This window comes from Mercenaria mercenaria, unplaced genomic scaffold, assembly GCF_021730395.1.
Source record: "Mercenaria mercenaria strain notata unplaced genomic scaffold, MADL_Memer_1 contig_752, whole genome shotgun sequence".
Taxonomy (NCBI): domain Eukaryota; kingdom Metazoa; phylum Mollusca; class Bivalvia; order Venerida; family Veneridae; genus Mercenaria; species Mercenaria mercenaria.
Window position 1 is genome coordinate 49,986 of NW_026463651.1, and position 17,288 is coordinate 67,273.

A 17,288-nucleotide genomic window follows, 5' to 3' on the forward strand; every position below is an offset into this window, starting at 1 on the left:
AATATCATACAACTATACGAGTCATTCAGACAGCTATGATATTAAATGATGATACAAAAACGAAATTCCTCAGAAACCGTACAAACCGTAATAAATGTAGTTTTAAAATTGACTTTCTGTTGACTAATCGTTGAGTATATTCTTTGTCTAAAAGAAAAATTGTTATGTCGGTGCATTTTTTTTTATCTCATAAAACAATTTTGTTAAGGTGATATCAGAATTAATCATATAAATCAAGAAACGAACAGCTTCAAATAAGCATTAGACATGATTCTTAATAGCTGAGAAATGGTAATGTCAAAAATTGAATTTATACTTACTGCATGTATGGCGAAATACCAAATGTTGAAATATTTCTCTGCATATGACTAAACAAGGATTAAAATTCTGGGAATTATGACATTAACTTTACAGTAATTTAAGAAGTATTCAACAATTAAAACAGCAAGCCACGTCAATTTTATTCTTTCACTATGAAGGCATTTAGCTCTGATCAGAGAAGGCGACGCTACCTTCGCATCTGTCGTTTTCGCAGTCAGAACTTTCAGTATTTGATCCTTGGCAGACTTTGCCATGTTCATCTGGCGGTGGATTGTCACATGATCTTTGTCGCAAACGTACACCAGAACCACATGTAACAGAGCATTTCGACCATATTGACCAATCTGACCAATTTCCATCAGCTAAAATGATAATATGATATACTTTAAACATGTTTATAAAGGATGCCAGAATTCAAAATGATATTAATTGAATCTAGAGAGAGACCTGTTGAACTGTCTTTGTAAAATATTCATTACAAACTACGTAATACGATCAGAAAAGAAAATCATATGTTTGTGGATACAAAGAATTGCTAGTGATCCTCATAGCATGTCATTTTAAAAACTTCAAAGGTATATAATATTATTTCATGAAAACGGAAATGTCTTTGTCAGGATATATAGTTTAACCTCGCGAAAATAGTTGTAAATCGTCCAGTCGAGAATATATATATCCACATGTAACACGTACATGCTATTATTGCGCTGAGTTACAAGTAACAATAAGTATATTTAAACGGAAGTTTGAGTATTATAACTATACAGGTCCGCTCATTCAATAACGCCAACTTTAAATTTGCTAAAATAAACCCTACCCACATATTTAGATTCAGTGATGGCGTAATTAAGGTGTTGAGTACTTTCTGACAAGGGGTTTGGCTGGCACATAATAAAATCATTATCAATCATGTTTTTTTAAATAGCAAATAATACGTGTGTATGTGACTGTTCCGCGTTTTGCAACGACTTTCCTGGTATATCTCGCATATATTTGGTTTGATTAAGGCATTAATAACTTTTTTGGAAAACCACTCGTTTACAACATCTACAAATAACACTTGGATTTCCCTGCTTAAACATAATGAATACCGCGACCTTATATTTGTTTCAAAACATTTGTTTGGAGAAATGTTTACAGCACATGTTGTCTTAATAGGGAAATTACTAAATCATCAGTATTTTTTATTTGATGAACATGAACTTATGCAAACCTGGGGACACTTGGCATAGGGAGCCAGAATATCCTGACTGACAGATGCAAGTGTAACTTTTATTAAGACTATTGCATTCGGCTCCATTCATACAAATATTTTCTACACACATATCTGGTGAATCCTCGCAAAAGGGCCCGGTCCATCCGAAAGAACAATCGCAGGAAAAAGTGCCGTTGTCGTTCAGTAAACATGTGTGGCCATTACATAAAGATGGCGAGCATTCTCTTACCTCGGGTATATGTCCTGAAAAATAAAAGTGACACTAGCCTTCCTTGAAGTACTGAGCACCGCAACCATAGTCAGAGCAACACCCGCAAACAGGTCATTTACATTGTAAGGATCTGAAACGAACTACATAGTGTATGTGGAAAAATGGCATCTTTGTTTTCTGTTTTAACCCAATCAAAATCTAACGGAAATAAAACAGAAACTTGTCTATTTCGAACTAATAAATTTTGAATTTTAGAAAGTATAGCTTATACAAAATAAAATATGTAAAAAGATCCTTTGGAAGCAAAGAAAGCAACGGAGAACAACAATAGTAGACGCAGTTTGATTGAGTCTGTTCATGAGAGGTAATAAAATGTGCAATATCTCTCACAGCCCCTAGCATCAGCTTATTTAACACATGTCGAATGGACTTAATGATCCAAATAGGCCAGAAAATATAACAACACTGAATCTAAGTACGGGGCGCCACACGACACTTAAAGATTGTTGTTGTGATAGTTAATGTAAAATAAAATACATAGACATTTGGAATAACATGGAATTGAACTGACATCAATTCACAAGGTTGTTACAGTCATTTTATATGGCATTTAGAAATATACATGGAAATTTAGAGATAGATACAATGCATATGAACAAATCACAACCACTAAAGAACAGACAATTACGGCAAATATATATACGTTTATGTGGAATGGAAGCCATGAAGTCATTTCCAACTCACTCTAACGCGACCATTGTAGTAGTGTTACGGCCATTTACACACTGCTGATTATCAGAATTAAGTATTATTGTACTTTCTTCTCGAGTAGTAGAAAATCAACATGACTTTCGTTCTAGATAGAAACAAAGGAATTAAATAGTCTCACAGTGAAATTAACATGGCCTTTAAACGTTTTAATGATTTTGAATTTAAAATAAAATTAATATGGCGCTGGTTCGTTTGCCGTCTTAGATGGAACTTACTGCTTACCTCAAATCTCTAAAATGATTTTCTCTCGTAGACATGGTTACTTTTTTAAATTAGATAACTAAGTGGAATACATACCGATACAAATAGCGGCCTTCGACCAGTATCCATTAGCTTGACAAATAATGTTCGTTGGCCCACTTGCTGAATATCCTTGATAACAATCGATATTACAGACCGTTTGGTAAGTTTTCTCATTATTCTTACAAGTCAACATTGCCTTTTCAGGGACAACTGGAATACCACATTCGATTCCTGGATACAAATAAATGATACTACTTTGGAAATCAAATAATATTTGTAGTAGCAATACTTATTTCATTTTTATCATTTCAAGTAACTGCACATGCCGTTTGTGCATTATGATCTTTAACAATAGTAAAACCTGGTTGTTTGATAGAAGCAGGTATAAGTGAAATGAATAAAACAAACACAAAAGGTTTCATAGTGTTCACTGTTAAAGTATATAGAACATTTCAATAAATAGTAGAGTGTTGCTGTGACAATAAATAACATATATTTTGCAAATGTTTCATTTAGTAAATAACATTCTTCACTATTTATTTTATATAAACAAAACAGAATATTTCAAAAATTCCAAATTGAAAATGAGAACATCTTACGCTTGCACTGCTGAATGTTTTCCCAAATAGGAAACTCTCTCGTTTGTGGAAAATATCCACAGGTTGCATAAACTTCATCTCCTGTTCCAGAAATCTTGAATCCTTCATGGCATTTAAAAGTGCAAACACTGCCTGGAGCAGTGTCATTTGTGCAGGTGTAGCGTCCATTTAGAACAGTGTCCAACTTCGAACACGAAGGGACTATAAAATACACCAACTCACAAAATGAAGTACATTGAGTTATTAAATGAAATTTGAACGATAATCTTTTGTCTATTACTTGAATGTTCAACAGAACAATTGAATGTTTTATCAATTACCTATCGGCATTCTTCATAGAATGTCAAAATTGTATCTGAATATTTGCCAAAAAATGGAATTTTACCTCTGAAGTGTTTGTAAAGTTAGAACTGCAGAGGTAATTATATGTACTTACTTGTGACTGTGAAGGTGAATACGCAATTGTCTGCCAGTCCATCTGTATCAGTTGCAATGTACACTATCGTATGCGTCTTTCCCAAAAGTGTGCCAGTGAAGTTCCCACCGTTATTAATTCCCTTTACTTGTATCACACTGGTTGAGTTGCAAGGAAAAAGTCATTACAATTAAGGGACGGTTGCGGCAGATTTTGGTAAAAGAATTCTCAATAATAGAGTTTGTTCAAATTTTGTATATAGAAACAGAATCATGATAAAAAAATCGAAGGCACCATACTTGTCATCTGTCATTTAAAATTCAAATTGAAGAAAAATCTATTTTTAAGGGCATAGAATTCCAAAACAAGCACGGTGCCTTATGCTTTTTTTATTTTTTCTGTTTCTAACATGAAACTGTATTCATATACAAAGTTTGAACAAATTCTGTTATTGGGAAAACTTTGCCCAATCTCTCATACAAGAAACTGCAGCGAGCGTCTTTAATCGCTTTTTAGATAAAATCTAAAAGTGGATAGGTTGCAATGTTTTTCTCAATAAAGAGCAATTGCATTTTTTATTCATATTTGTGAAGCCATCTTGTCTAATTTGCAATCAACTTGTCAGGCAAATTGTATGTACATTGTATTTGCATCTGTGATGACTGTTACAAAATGTTATCAAAGAGATAAATTGCACAAAATGAAGGGTCATATAGCTCGAGTTGCTTGAGCAATCTTGCCTATTAATTAACTTATATGTGGTGTCTCGACCATATGTATCTTTAGATATTCTGGATTTATCATTCAGTGACACAAGATAAGGCAACCTTTGGAAAAGAAGTCTGCCAATATATTTAGCGATTTAAATTAAATAAAACAATGCAGGCTGTGTCGAGCATTTCATCATTTTTATACACCGACTTCAATACATTAAATTGGGAGAGACACAAATGTAAGAGTTTTTGATCTCACATGTTGAAACATCGAAATTTCTTCTTTTTTTACTTTTGATAGACAAGATCGACCTAATAGTATACTTTCAACAAAAATAACTTCGAAATGTTATGACAATGGAGTAATATGCCGTTATTTTACGTCTATAGCACTAAATATTTTATAACAATCTTTCTTAAACTCTTTCAGTCGTTAGAAATATTGACTCTGCGATGACCATATGAATTAATACCTTGGTGAACCACCATCTCTGTCTGTAGCTATTGGTTTTGTCCAGTTGATTACTACATGGTCACTGTCTGGCTTTGTATAATAGATAGGTTGAATCTCTTTCGGAATACAAGGTCTTGCAAATTGTGGCGGGAATATCCATTCCGTTTCGTCATCGTTTGCTGCGCCTATGGCATAATACAACATGTCATCAAGTTGCCATGTATTAAACGTCGCAAACATAATTTTAAAATAGAATCGTTTTAAATTTTGAATAATAATTAAATAAATGTTAATGATTTCGAAAAATTAAAGAAATAAAAAAATGTCTAACTTTGTGAATATTTTATTTTATTTTATTTGAGCAAAACACGTATAATATGTAATTACTTCTTCTTTTAGATGTTATTACTTTTGTTATTGGAATAAACAGTAACGCGGTCTTACAGAAGTAGCTGCAGGTAAAAGTTTCATCTTCCTTTCCATTGGACGATTGTGTGTTATTTACCGTACAGTCTGAAAATTTTAATAATCTAAGTAAACTAGAATTTGAGTGGCATGTTTTTTCAAGGGAAATTGAAACTGCAGAATCAAATAGAAATAAAATTTCCTTCTTAAAGTAAATGCTTGGCTAGTTGAGGAAATAACAGTCAAGAGAAGGCAACTGTTTTAAGCTAGTTAGTGTTCAGTGCTTTAAAATGAAGTATATGTACACATAATTATTTTTTTACAAGAAGTTTAATTGTTGTGGCCAGAGTTATACTTGAATAAACTTAATAGTTGAGGCTTTGTGAAACAATTAATGTGCGTTTTAGTGGACTTGGTGAGGCGGAGATAATCTAAGACTAATGCAAATAAATGTAAGTAATCTCAAAAATCGTGCAAAACATGTAAAGCAATACAATTGTTAAATCTGGTAATCTTTCGGTACGCAACGACTAGAATTAAACACTACATTGGTTGCATAGTTAGGTGGATGACCACTAAATATGAAAGTTGCCAAATGTACTACATAACCTGCAAAATAATGCAACTGATCGTCGTAAAAACCCGCCTCGCTAGGTCAATCAAAACGCACAATAAAAACGATTATTTAAACTATCTTTCTTGTTTAAATGTCCAATATGGCTATATGAAATTTATGGAATATGTCCATTTTCATATATAAATTGCAGTTGATTTTTTGAAAAGAGGAGATGATTACGTAAACAAAATAATGGCTGCAACAAAACTTGACATCATCCTTCTTAAACAGCAGTTAAATTGGAAAATTGCATCATGATTGTATGGAACTGACAACAGTAAAATTGGAAAAATGGCAATACAAATGTATATTTATTTTATCTGAACAAAAGAAGCAATTGTGTCACTACTCATTCTCTTTGTTAAATTTTTATGATACTAGTGACAGTCTTGGCCCAAAATTAAAAAAGAAACATGTTGTGTTGGAAATATATGGTTCCGAGAAACCTCAAAACAAATAAAAACTGTGAAACTGGACTTTTTCTTTCTTGGCCGCTTCTTTGCTTCCAATGGATCTTTTTACGGATTGTATAAACTGTCATAACAGCAATCTTTAAGTGCCATGTGGCGGCTGTAAAATGTCTCCCGTACTTGGATTCTAAGTTGTGTTATATATTCTGGTCATTTGGGATCATGGAGTCCATTCAATAGATGTGTAATAGGGATCCACCTAAGCCGGTGCTAGGGGGCGTGAGGTGTGTTGTACATTTTATTACCTCTCATGAACAGACTCAGACAAACCAAGTGAGTCTGCTAGTGTTCTTTTTTGGTTGTATTCTATGCTTACAAGGGCTATTTTACAAATGTTATCTAAATGTTTTTGTTATTGTCAATTTGTACGACTATATAAGTTGAAGAGAATGTTAACCATTACCTTTACTTTGTTTCTCTTAAGAGGCCAAATAAAGCTTTAAATGAAAAACAAAGAATTTGACAAATGTACACGTGAGATAAAGAAATACAGAGTGTAACATATAGGCAATACATTTTAATATTCTTGAGATAAAAATGTGTTTTTTGCTACAGTTTAGAAGATTTCAACATCTTACGATGTAATATGATATTCTTCGTCCTTTTCCTCTCATCAATAACATCTACATCACCATTATTGTTATCAAATATTGTTATTATTATAATTTGGAAACATTCAAAAGAATCCCAGACTATAATATATCATTTTGGAGTTTTTATTTCTGTGAATGTAGCCAGTCTACATCAAATATCCAATATCAAATCACAATAATTTCTTTGAGAAACTGTCCAAAATAGACAGCATATGCAACTATTTCATAAAATAAAGAAAAAAAAACAACTTACAAATGTCTGAAATTTTGTGACGTAAGCATCAAATTCTTTTTAGATCAATATCAGCAAAACGGATTTATCTAGTCTCCTTGAGAAGCTGTCCTGTATAATGTACAGGCCACGGCAATCTGACTAAAGTACTTGAAGATCTGAGGATGACCCATTCACATTAATCTTTTTGTATACTTGGATTTCCGAAATTGCTATTTTTATTTTTGCAAATCTGTTTTTATTTTAACCAAACAGACGATTCGTTTCAACAAGCATTTGGCTGAACCGTCAAATTAGCGTCGAATGTCAAAGGGTAAGAAAATTTGCAGTCAGACTGGGGCTCGAACCCGGGAACACTCTCTTACATTGCGAGTTCTGTACCAATTGAGCTAACCGGCTGCCTGGCATCTTACATGCCCAAATTCGTACCGTAACATATGATTTCTCTCAAAACACGAGGGCGTAGTCGCGATGTGATCGTCATAAGAATTTTAAATATGAAAAACACAGGCTAAATGTAGATTTTTTAAACTTCTACTTTCAGTTACAAAATGTTGACAGCAAGGTTCTGACTGGTTAGCAGAAGGGTAGTTAGAACGAGGCTATCAGTAGCACGTCTTCAGACCTTAAGCGTAGCGTAATTGGAGATGTACGTACTTTTCTGTATTTTCTATGGAAAATTGAATCGAAGTCAACATTTGTTGAAACATGTGGCAGACAATCTTAAATATGAAATTCTTGAATAAGATAACTTTTAAAAACAATTTTTTGCAGTATCCAATGTTGATACTGGTTTTTATTTTATGCTAACTGGTGGTGAAATATTGAAAAACATCAGCGAGATATTTCTCTATATCACTCACAGTGCCGAACTTCTTTTTTTTTTCAGATAAAATTATCTCCCTTGAAATACATTCTTTAATTAACTCCCTTTGTTGCCTTTATAATATTGCTGGTATTCTATTATTATCCTAACATTCAAGCCATACAGGAGACATGTACAGCTAGACAATCCTATATAGGACAAGCTAGCTATAATAAAATTTGCAGAAGAAATAACAGTAGATCTAATGCTCTAGAAATGTTACCTTCAATTTTCAAAAGTGGTTGCTTCAATGCTTGGCCTGGTCGTTAATGTAGCTATAGATACGTCTTTTCAAATCAAATCGAATCAAATCAAATCAAAAGTTATATTTTAACAAGTTAACATAAGCTATGTATAGCTTTTTTCCTCCACTTTCCATCGGTTCCTCACTATCGTATGGTAGATTTTACTGGCGACAGCACATTTAGTTGGTTGTTGTCTTAGTTTATTATCACAAGACATCAACTCAACCTTACGTAATACGCCAGCATTTTCGTCGAACTTCTTCCCCACCAAGCCAGTTGTGTTCCAGGTTCCATCCCTATTCGTTATACTATACAGCTCCTAGACCAATATTTCCATTAAATCTATGATGATATTTAATTCTGCAGCTTGATTTCCCAAGGACTTTCGGATATTCCCCAGTTGTTTACGTTTTTCGGGTTTATTTTAGTCTGACCTTCAGCGTTTGTAAACAAAGCAATCTTCCGGTTATTTAACAAACTGACGGCATTGACCGGGAAGTTTTAAATATGCTTACTTAACTACTGCCTGTTGGCCGCGGATTGTGCATTTAACAAAATATTTTAAATGTAGTTTTTGTTTTCAAAAACAAAATGGCGTCGTGTTGATTTCACGGACCTAATCACCAATATTCGATAACAAAGTGCCTGAGTGTCCATGGTAATTAAACGGATGCATCATATGTAACACAGTAGCCTAAATAAATCCTAATATCATCACGAAGTATTGGTTTTATTTGAACATGTTAACATGTAATAAACAGAAAATTCGTTGATCTTCACCAATTAGCATAAAATAAAAAGAAAAATTGTTTGTTTGCAGTGTGATATCGGAATATATCTTCGCCTTCGTGAAAATATTCAATTGTCTCCCTTATCGGTGAAGATATATTTCGATATCACACTGCAAACAAACAAATATCCTCTATATGTTGCATTGACATGAATCATGCCTGACATGTATCTTGCCATTTTTTATGGCTGTATTTTGACAGCACATTTTAGTACAAAGACAATGTTGTTTAAATATTATTAGACAATTAACTTTGTATTGATAAGACAAAATCCCCTTTCAGATTATTTAGTATTCAATTATAGAAAGAATAAAGAATTTTCAAACTTTTTTTAACTTCCAGCAGATATACATGTGATCAATTTGGTCAAGTTCGCGCCATTTTTCGTCCGACCAGGTGTTGCATTCAAGCGGTCTTAACCTAAAATTTAGCCCGGTGACACATACATTTTTGCCATTTTCATTTTCACATTTAATTGTTTAGTCACAATAAAAACAGGAAAAAATTTCTAGAAACAGCTTTTTATCAAAATTTAAAAATAATGTTCTTTATTATCAGTATTTTCCATTGAAAAAAGTTCACAAAAGTGAATATGAAACTAGATTTTTTTTCTATTTGTACGCATAATTGTAATGATATTGTATTACAAATATGACTATGATACGAATTATGTATATAATAAAATTTGTAAAAAGAATAAACATTACTGTGCTGTCTTTATGCATACTTTGGTTGGTATTCATAAAAAAGCAAAAAATCATGAAAATGTTGAAATATCGCTATCAGTTTCAGCGACAGTGGGTGTTTTCAAAACAATTTTCAACAAAACAAGCCTGGTGATCCATTGTTTTTATTTGTTCATTGTTTTAAGCACAAATTTTCCTAACATATAATGTGAATTTGAAAAAAGTCTTATGAAAGAAAAAAAACTATAGGAATTTTCTTTAAATGAGACAATAATTCAGTTGTAGACATTCAAAATATAAACTCACCCCGAAGTACCAGAGTGATGTTTTGATTCAAATCACTGTTTCAGTTCTTAACATAGTTTTAACAAATTTGATTCAAGTATGTTCATCTCGATATAAAGATTCTTCAATTTCATCATCCCTAGCATTTAATGCTTTAATAACAAAAGGTGAGATCTCATTATCAAATTAATCAATCGACAGTTATGCCGTGCAATTTAAAGATGTTAAAGTAATGATTCAGGGTGAAGATGCTCCTTTATAGTTCGTTCTATACCTTATCAATTGGGTTAGAGTGCAAAACTTTTTATTTAGTTTTCAGAAAGAAAGAATTTTTTTCATGTTTTATTACACGATTATTTGCTATATATAGGCCACACTTTCAGAGACCTTTTCTTTGTCATTTCGATGGTTTACCTATAACATCATACTAGTTTGATCACATCGTCAATAAAATTTTGGAATGTTCCGGAATTCAAACAACCAACTACATAGCTTATAGTTTTAGAATTGGTGGAGCAACATATTTGTGTAGCTTAGGATGACGAAATCAAAACTATTAGGTCGATAAAAATCAAATGCATACACAAGTTACATTCGTTTAAACATTCCAGACATGAATATTTGTATTTAATCCATTCATTCTTAAAGTCAATAAGAATTTTGCTTCAAAAAATTGGTCATTCATTCTAAAAGTCAATAAGACCATTGTTTCAAAAGATTGAGTGACTGGCTGATCATTGATCAGAGACGCTTTCTGGAGGTATTTGTTTAACATTTAGTCGCTTGATTACCACTCCGCATCCTATACCAAATATCAGTTCAAAGAGCTATTTTAAATTCTTAAATGATGAGCTTGTTTACCAATATCCTGATATATTATTTACCTGAATTGTAACTTAAGTTCGTATTGAATGTCAAAACGAAACATCTCATAATAAACTTGAAAAGGTTAGAAAAGGAAACAATACTTGCTGTTTCATGAGGAAAGGTGGGGCCCACAATATGGTATCATGATATCATTGAAACTTCACTTAAGATATTAAGAGACAGTACCCATCTCTCCGATTTAGGAATTGGCATTCTCCTTTATATTCTCAAGGGGCTCTCTTCAATTTTGCAACAATGTTTAACAGATATTTTCCTTAAGTGGTAGTTATTGTTCATTGCTTCTTTTTCGACAACGTTCTGTTCCGCATATATCTTCGAGATTTATGGCGGGTCACGGCCACATTTCTGTTCGTGCTTTGGCATTTGCCAGCACGTTGTATGTTTTCTTTTCTTTTTTCATTTTTTTGTTATTTTATTTTAATTCTTAGCCTTTATCATGCTAAACACGACTTATTCTGCTTTTGCGACCAGTGTAGATCATGATCGGCTTGTACATCCGTTCGGTCTGATCATGGTCTGCACTGTTTGCTTTTCAGTCAGTAAATTTTCATTGAATATCCCTTCAAACGAAAAATAGAGCTGCCCAAATTAAAAGGTGGAACAGTCCATTTAAGAAATTTAGCAGGGACAGGGTTAGTATAATGTAAATAACATATTATACTTGTGATATCAGGAGAGTATTTTTTTATTTTATTTTAAATATGTTTCCAACTGTCCAGAGTAAACATTTATATTACATAATTTCCGATATTTCTGGAATAAATATTCATATGTGTATACTATTTCCGATTATCCGTAATACCAAACTACAAATGTTTTCTATAGTATTTCCGATTTTACCGGAATCCTTATATGTTAATATTCCCGATCTTTCGGCATAAAACATATTTTACAATTTATACAACAATGAATATAAATGCCACAACATTAAGGTTTACATATTAATGAATTGTTTAAACTGTAGAAAAGCTCGTTTTCTTAATCGGATATCTCTTCTCTGATAATTGTCAATTGTATCCATAATTTACAATGTGATTAATTACAAGTATCTGAAATTGAAAAATCACGCTGTTTACAATTGGTACAAATTACATTCTATTAATAAAAAAAAGTTTTTAAACTGTAATTGATAACAATAACTCATTTAATTACCCAAGGTATAGAGAGGTTTTATATTTCTTTACAATGCATTCCCAATTCATATTTGTGACGATCAATTACATTTGTTTTGTCTGATAACCTAATCAATACTTACGAATCAATTTGTGTGCATTTTTTTCAGCCCTGAATTGATATTGCCATTACTTAAAGTATAACTGATTTGGGTATTTTATCAAGTTGGTACTGTCTTTGTTTTAGTAGTATTTAGCTGTTCACATAAATAGATAGATATTGTACGCTAAATCAATAAATGATCCCAAACAATAACTTTTTGATTCAGTGAATATATTTAAATGCTATGGTGGCATATTTCTGCCAACCACATATCCATTTATTTATGTAACTATGTTATAATTAACAGGACAAAACTGACTGTTAGTGCCCACATCTGCCATCCACATATTCACATTAATATTGCGAAAGTTTTCTTGATATCCAGTAAATATTCGTACCCAAATTAGCGAATAACGGTTACACTTTTCGACCTCTATACGGAATGAATGAGTGTATATCATAACTGACTAACTGACAAAAATCAAAATACCTAGTTAACGTAAGTGAATATGTGGATGACAGTAGTTGGTACTATGCTGATTTGATTGTGAGCCCTCCTTCAACATTTTACCTCCGTTGTTTTCATAAAAAGGCAGTAAACCCCTTATGGCTCTTACTCATCGATGTGCAGATGCTTTGCCTCATTTAAATATATTAAATCTTCATTGATGTATCATTCATATAACGCTTATCATAAAGAAAATAAACACTAACAATTAGGTATGAGACTTACTACATGACGTTTTTCTTATGGCCAGCACCTGATCAAACGCTATTGTTTCCAGAATTAAATGCCCTAAACATGCTAGCTCACATTGTTATCAAAATAATTTTATAATACTAATATGTGTTTCATTGAAACTTGTGTAGAAAAATAAGGACATGTTTTGTTAATGTTACCGCGTTATTTTAACTGAACTTTATCTAATGTTGTTTCTTACAACATGACATTCATCGTTAAAAATCAGCCGCACCATGATAAAACCAACATAATTGTATTTACGACCAGAATGGGTACAGACCAGCCTGCACATCCGCGCAGTCTGGTCAGAATTCATGCTGTTCGCTAACAGTTTCTATAATTGCAAATGGCTTTGAAAGCGAACAGCATGGATCCTGACTAGACTGCGCGGATGCTTGTTGCAATGCACTGTGTTGGTTTTCTCAAAGTGCGTCTGAAATAAAGTTTCTAATCTTTATCAATCAAAAGTCTCGTTAATGTATTACATACTTCGTATGTTCAAGTATAACAAAATCAGTAAACCGATATACATTGCTATTTAAGTGATGAAATATGTGAGACTATATTACTAGTAATAATCAAATTATTGTTTATTTACTATATAAACCCTACCAGTAGCTGCTATTCCTTGTAGAAAAAGCTTCTTTTTATGATTAAAAAAAGCTATCAGCGATGCTTGGATGTAGGAGAAAATAAAATAGCAGTATTTACATCAATAAAATGTACTTCTACTTAAGAAATTGTGGCAGGAAATTGTGGAAGGTTTTAGCACAAATTCATATCAAAGAATGTTTAGTACAAATAAATTTCATCTGATATCTGCTGATGTTTCTCAGTGGGATTAAAAGATATGAAAAAATGATATAAACCCTAGTCGCTAATTAGATATGACATTTACCATTTAAATTTAAACTCTATACATTGTTACATTGTTCTAATGATAGACACGTAATACTATTTAGTTCACAGACGTCATTAAATGTATTATAAAGGATATGGAATCTGCATAATCTGATCACTATAACCTTTCAGAATATCTGGCACCAAACATAAACTAGACAAAGTTTAACTATTAGATTTTATTTTGATAATGTGGTAAGCCATTGTAAAATAAGAATGAACCAATTTGTCACCAATTTTGATCGGTACGAGATAATTATACCTATTGTCGTTGATAAAGTTTAATTAATATCCTAACAATAAAAGCCTTCAACGAATAGCATTGTCATTCCTTAATGTAGATTGTTCTAAATTACGATCATCGTTATTATAAAGAGTACGCAATCCAAGTTATTCTGCTGACGGTGCTATTTTCCGTATAATTTAAACACTTTTGAAACGCGATTGCACGTTGACGTCACCTCGGACTACTATATTTGGCACCATACATGCGCCATGAAATAGTGCTTCCTTATTTCACCTGCTTTCTTTCATACAGATCTGTTATATTCGAAATAATATATTGGAGAACCATGTTTAAATATATCTCAACAATACGAATAGGTTATATATGATGGGACATTTCTGCCATTTCGTGTTTTCGTGTCGGTGGGCCTGGTGGCTGATTTCTACCAGTTTGTGTTTTCGTGTTGGTGGGGCCCGCCGACACGAAAACACGAAACTTTGACAAATTAGGAATTTTGTCGAGTTTTCGTGTTGTCGTTTTTTCGCGCCGCCGGCATGAAAACTTGAAAACACGACAAATATATTATTTGTCAAGTTTTCGTGTTTCCGCTTTAGGATCTTCCGTAAGACATGCGCACAACATTTACAGAACTGAACATATTAACTGCATGCTAAAATATAAGTTTAAGGATATTTTTCTTTTTTACTTAATATGTTCTATGTATATTTCAACTGAATACCATTCTTTTACATACAAAGAATTCAAAAGACGAAGGTCAAAAATCAAAATATTATTTTCTCACAATTTAGACCCAAAATGCACCAGAGGCCACTATTGCATTCCTATATTTCAAATATGTCCCTGGGAATAACATCTGACCCTCTAAATAGGAGGGCATGACCCCCTCACGTACCTCAAATTTTGGACAAAAATGCAGCAAGGACAACCATTTCATATCTATATTTAAAAAATGACAAGGGAGAAACCCTGTGATTCCACTGTCAGAAGGAGATTATCCCCGTACCTCAAACTTTGGACTCAAAAATGCAAAAGGGACCTCCATTTTATTCATATATTTCAAACATTTCCAGGCGGGCTGGCCCTGACCTACCTAACATGAGGGGCTATCCACTTCCGTACCTAACCCCACTTGACTTGCCGGTGTCGCCTTTATTCTTTAACTGCTGCCGCTCACCATACCCCAATTAAATATTTCTGTAACTTGGTCTGTTATACATACACTTTGTATTCTTTAAACGATAACTGATATCGGACATATTATTGAATTGTTTTATAATATCAAATCTCCTAATGCAGCTTTAGTGTATATAAATAAATTCCGAATTGACGATTCGTTCGAATAGAAAGAAAATGATTCTTAAACTCTTTGCCACTGGTTTCAGAATAACTCTACGTTAAAAATGAGATGTCTGAAAAGTATCGGCGGACCGAAACACGACAAGTAATGTATTTGTCGTGTTTTCGTGTTGACAGGGAGAAAACACAAAAGCACGAAAACTTGACAGGTAAGGTATCTGTCGTGTTTTTGTGCCGGCGCCAACACGACATATTTATACCCGCTATCTTTAAATAGATAGATTTGTCGTGTCGGTTCCCTCTAAACGTCGTGTTTTCGCGTAAAATGTATCGTGTTTCTGCCCCGCCGACACGACAATACGAAAACACGAGAACTCGACAAATTAGGTTTATTTCGAGTTTTCGTGTTATCGTGTTTTCGCCCCGCCAACAAGCCAACACGAAATGGCAAAAATCAGCTACCATAGTTATACGCCGCGTGTGTAATCAATTCCCTCCGGTTACGCCCTCGTGAAATTATTCAGCAGGCGTATAACCTCTTCGTATGGTTTCGATATATAGAAACATGCTTCTTTAATTTATTATTACTAAAATAAAGAATGATGACGAATCAAGCAGGTATTTGTTTTCAGTTACTGATGATTAAATAAATTTCGCTTTTTTTTATTTTACGAATATTATAATATATTCGCGAATCAAAATGTAACTTAGAATTTTCACTTTCCAGTTTGTTGTACATCTGGGTATCATGCAATTAATTTGTAGAGACGTTTTAAATGTGCGTATTTCTCTGTTCGGAATAAGTAGCAATTATAAAACCATCGCGAGTATTTTGATAATCACATTATATACTGTCATTGTATAAAAGAAACAAGAAATGTAAAAAACGGCTTGTTATCTTGCCTACTCGTAGAAATAAAAACGAGTACAAGAATACATATATTCTGGTGAAAGTTCAAAATAAGTACATATCTGGTCAATGACAATGCTTTTAAATATCTGACGATTTAGCGTATGTTTTAATATTTTAAAATACGTTGGATTGAATGTCATAGTATAAACATTTACCTTCAACAGATAGTCTTGCTGACAACATCACAAAGATGAACCTTACAACTAGATTCCTGTTCATCCCCGGTTTAGTTTTCGGCACTGCAAATAATAATAGTAATATTTTAAACAGCTTATTACTAATCTTACATTTATCCTTTATCTATTCTGTCATTCTTTTTGATTTAAACAATATTTACCAAATAGTATCATAAAACCTTTACCGTTGTTCTGTTTGTGAACAAGTAAAGAACTCTCTACTTTCTAATATTATAACGAAAACTAGTAATTGATGATGTATATATTCATTGTATTTTTTTAACCGCCATGAAATGTATTACACTATAATATGAAGAGGAGAAATGAATATGAATTATAATAAAGTTAACTATATCTCCATCCTGCAAAATTCAGAAAAAAAATGTCAAAGACTTGGGAAGTGCGAGTTATGCGTAACAACTCATACAGTTATACTTTCAGGTTTAAGATTTCGTTAAGCTTTTTATCATTATTAAAAAAACTGGATTTCGGCAGCATGGTTAAAGTATTTGTTAATGTTATTGTCAGTAGTTCTAAATGTAAACAATTTGCGTTTCAAACATTCGAGCAGCAAATAAGCAGGGACATCCAGCTTTTGTCACGAACATGGTTTTATTTCTAATCTCATTGTACCGAAACCTATATTTCATTCATGGCTACGCCACTCATGAAATACACTTTTTCATACCGATAGATGAAGATGAAATCCGTATTCACAAAAAAAATCTTTGTATGACTATGAAAGTATTTTTATACTAAAATGATAAAATAAAATCAATT

The 17,288-nt window shown here is 32.7% G+C and overlaps 1 protein-coding gene across 1 annotated transcript in view; it reads right to left on the reverse strand.

Moving 5' to 3' along the window:
• Positions 1–16,571, reverse strand: part of LOC128554793 (hemicentin-1-like) — a gene marked incomplete at its 5' end in the record, with an annotated part of 36,040 nt that extends 19,469 nt beyond the window's left edge. Inside the window, 7 exons of the mRNA XM_053536106.1 lie at positions 513–683; positions 1,535–1,780; positions 2,817–2,993; positions 3,798–3,934; positions 4,963–5,128; positions 5,388–5,456; positions 16,488–16,571. Coding sequence (XP_053392081.1) covers positions 513–683; positions 1,535–1,780; positions 2,817–2,993; positions 3,798–3,934; positions 4,963–5,128; positions 5,388–5,456; positions 16,488–16,571 — 1,050 coding nt within the window. The remainder of the gene's footprint in view (positions 1–512; positions 684–1,534; positions 1,781–2,816; positions 2,994–3,797; positions 3,935–4,962; positions 5,129–5,387; positions 5,457–16,487) is intronic.
• Between the last annotated feature and the right edge of the window lie 717 nt (positions 16,572–17,288).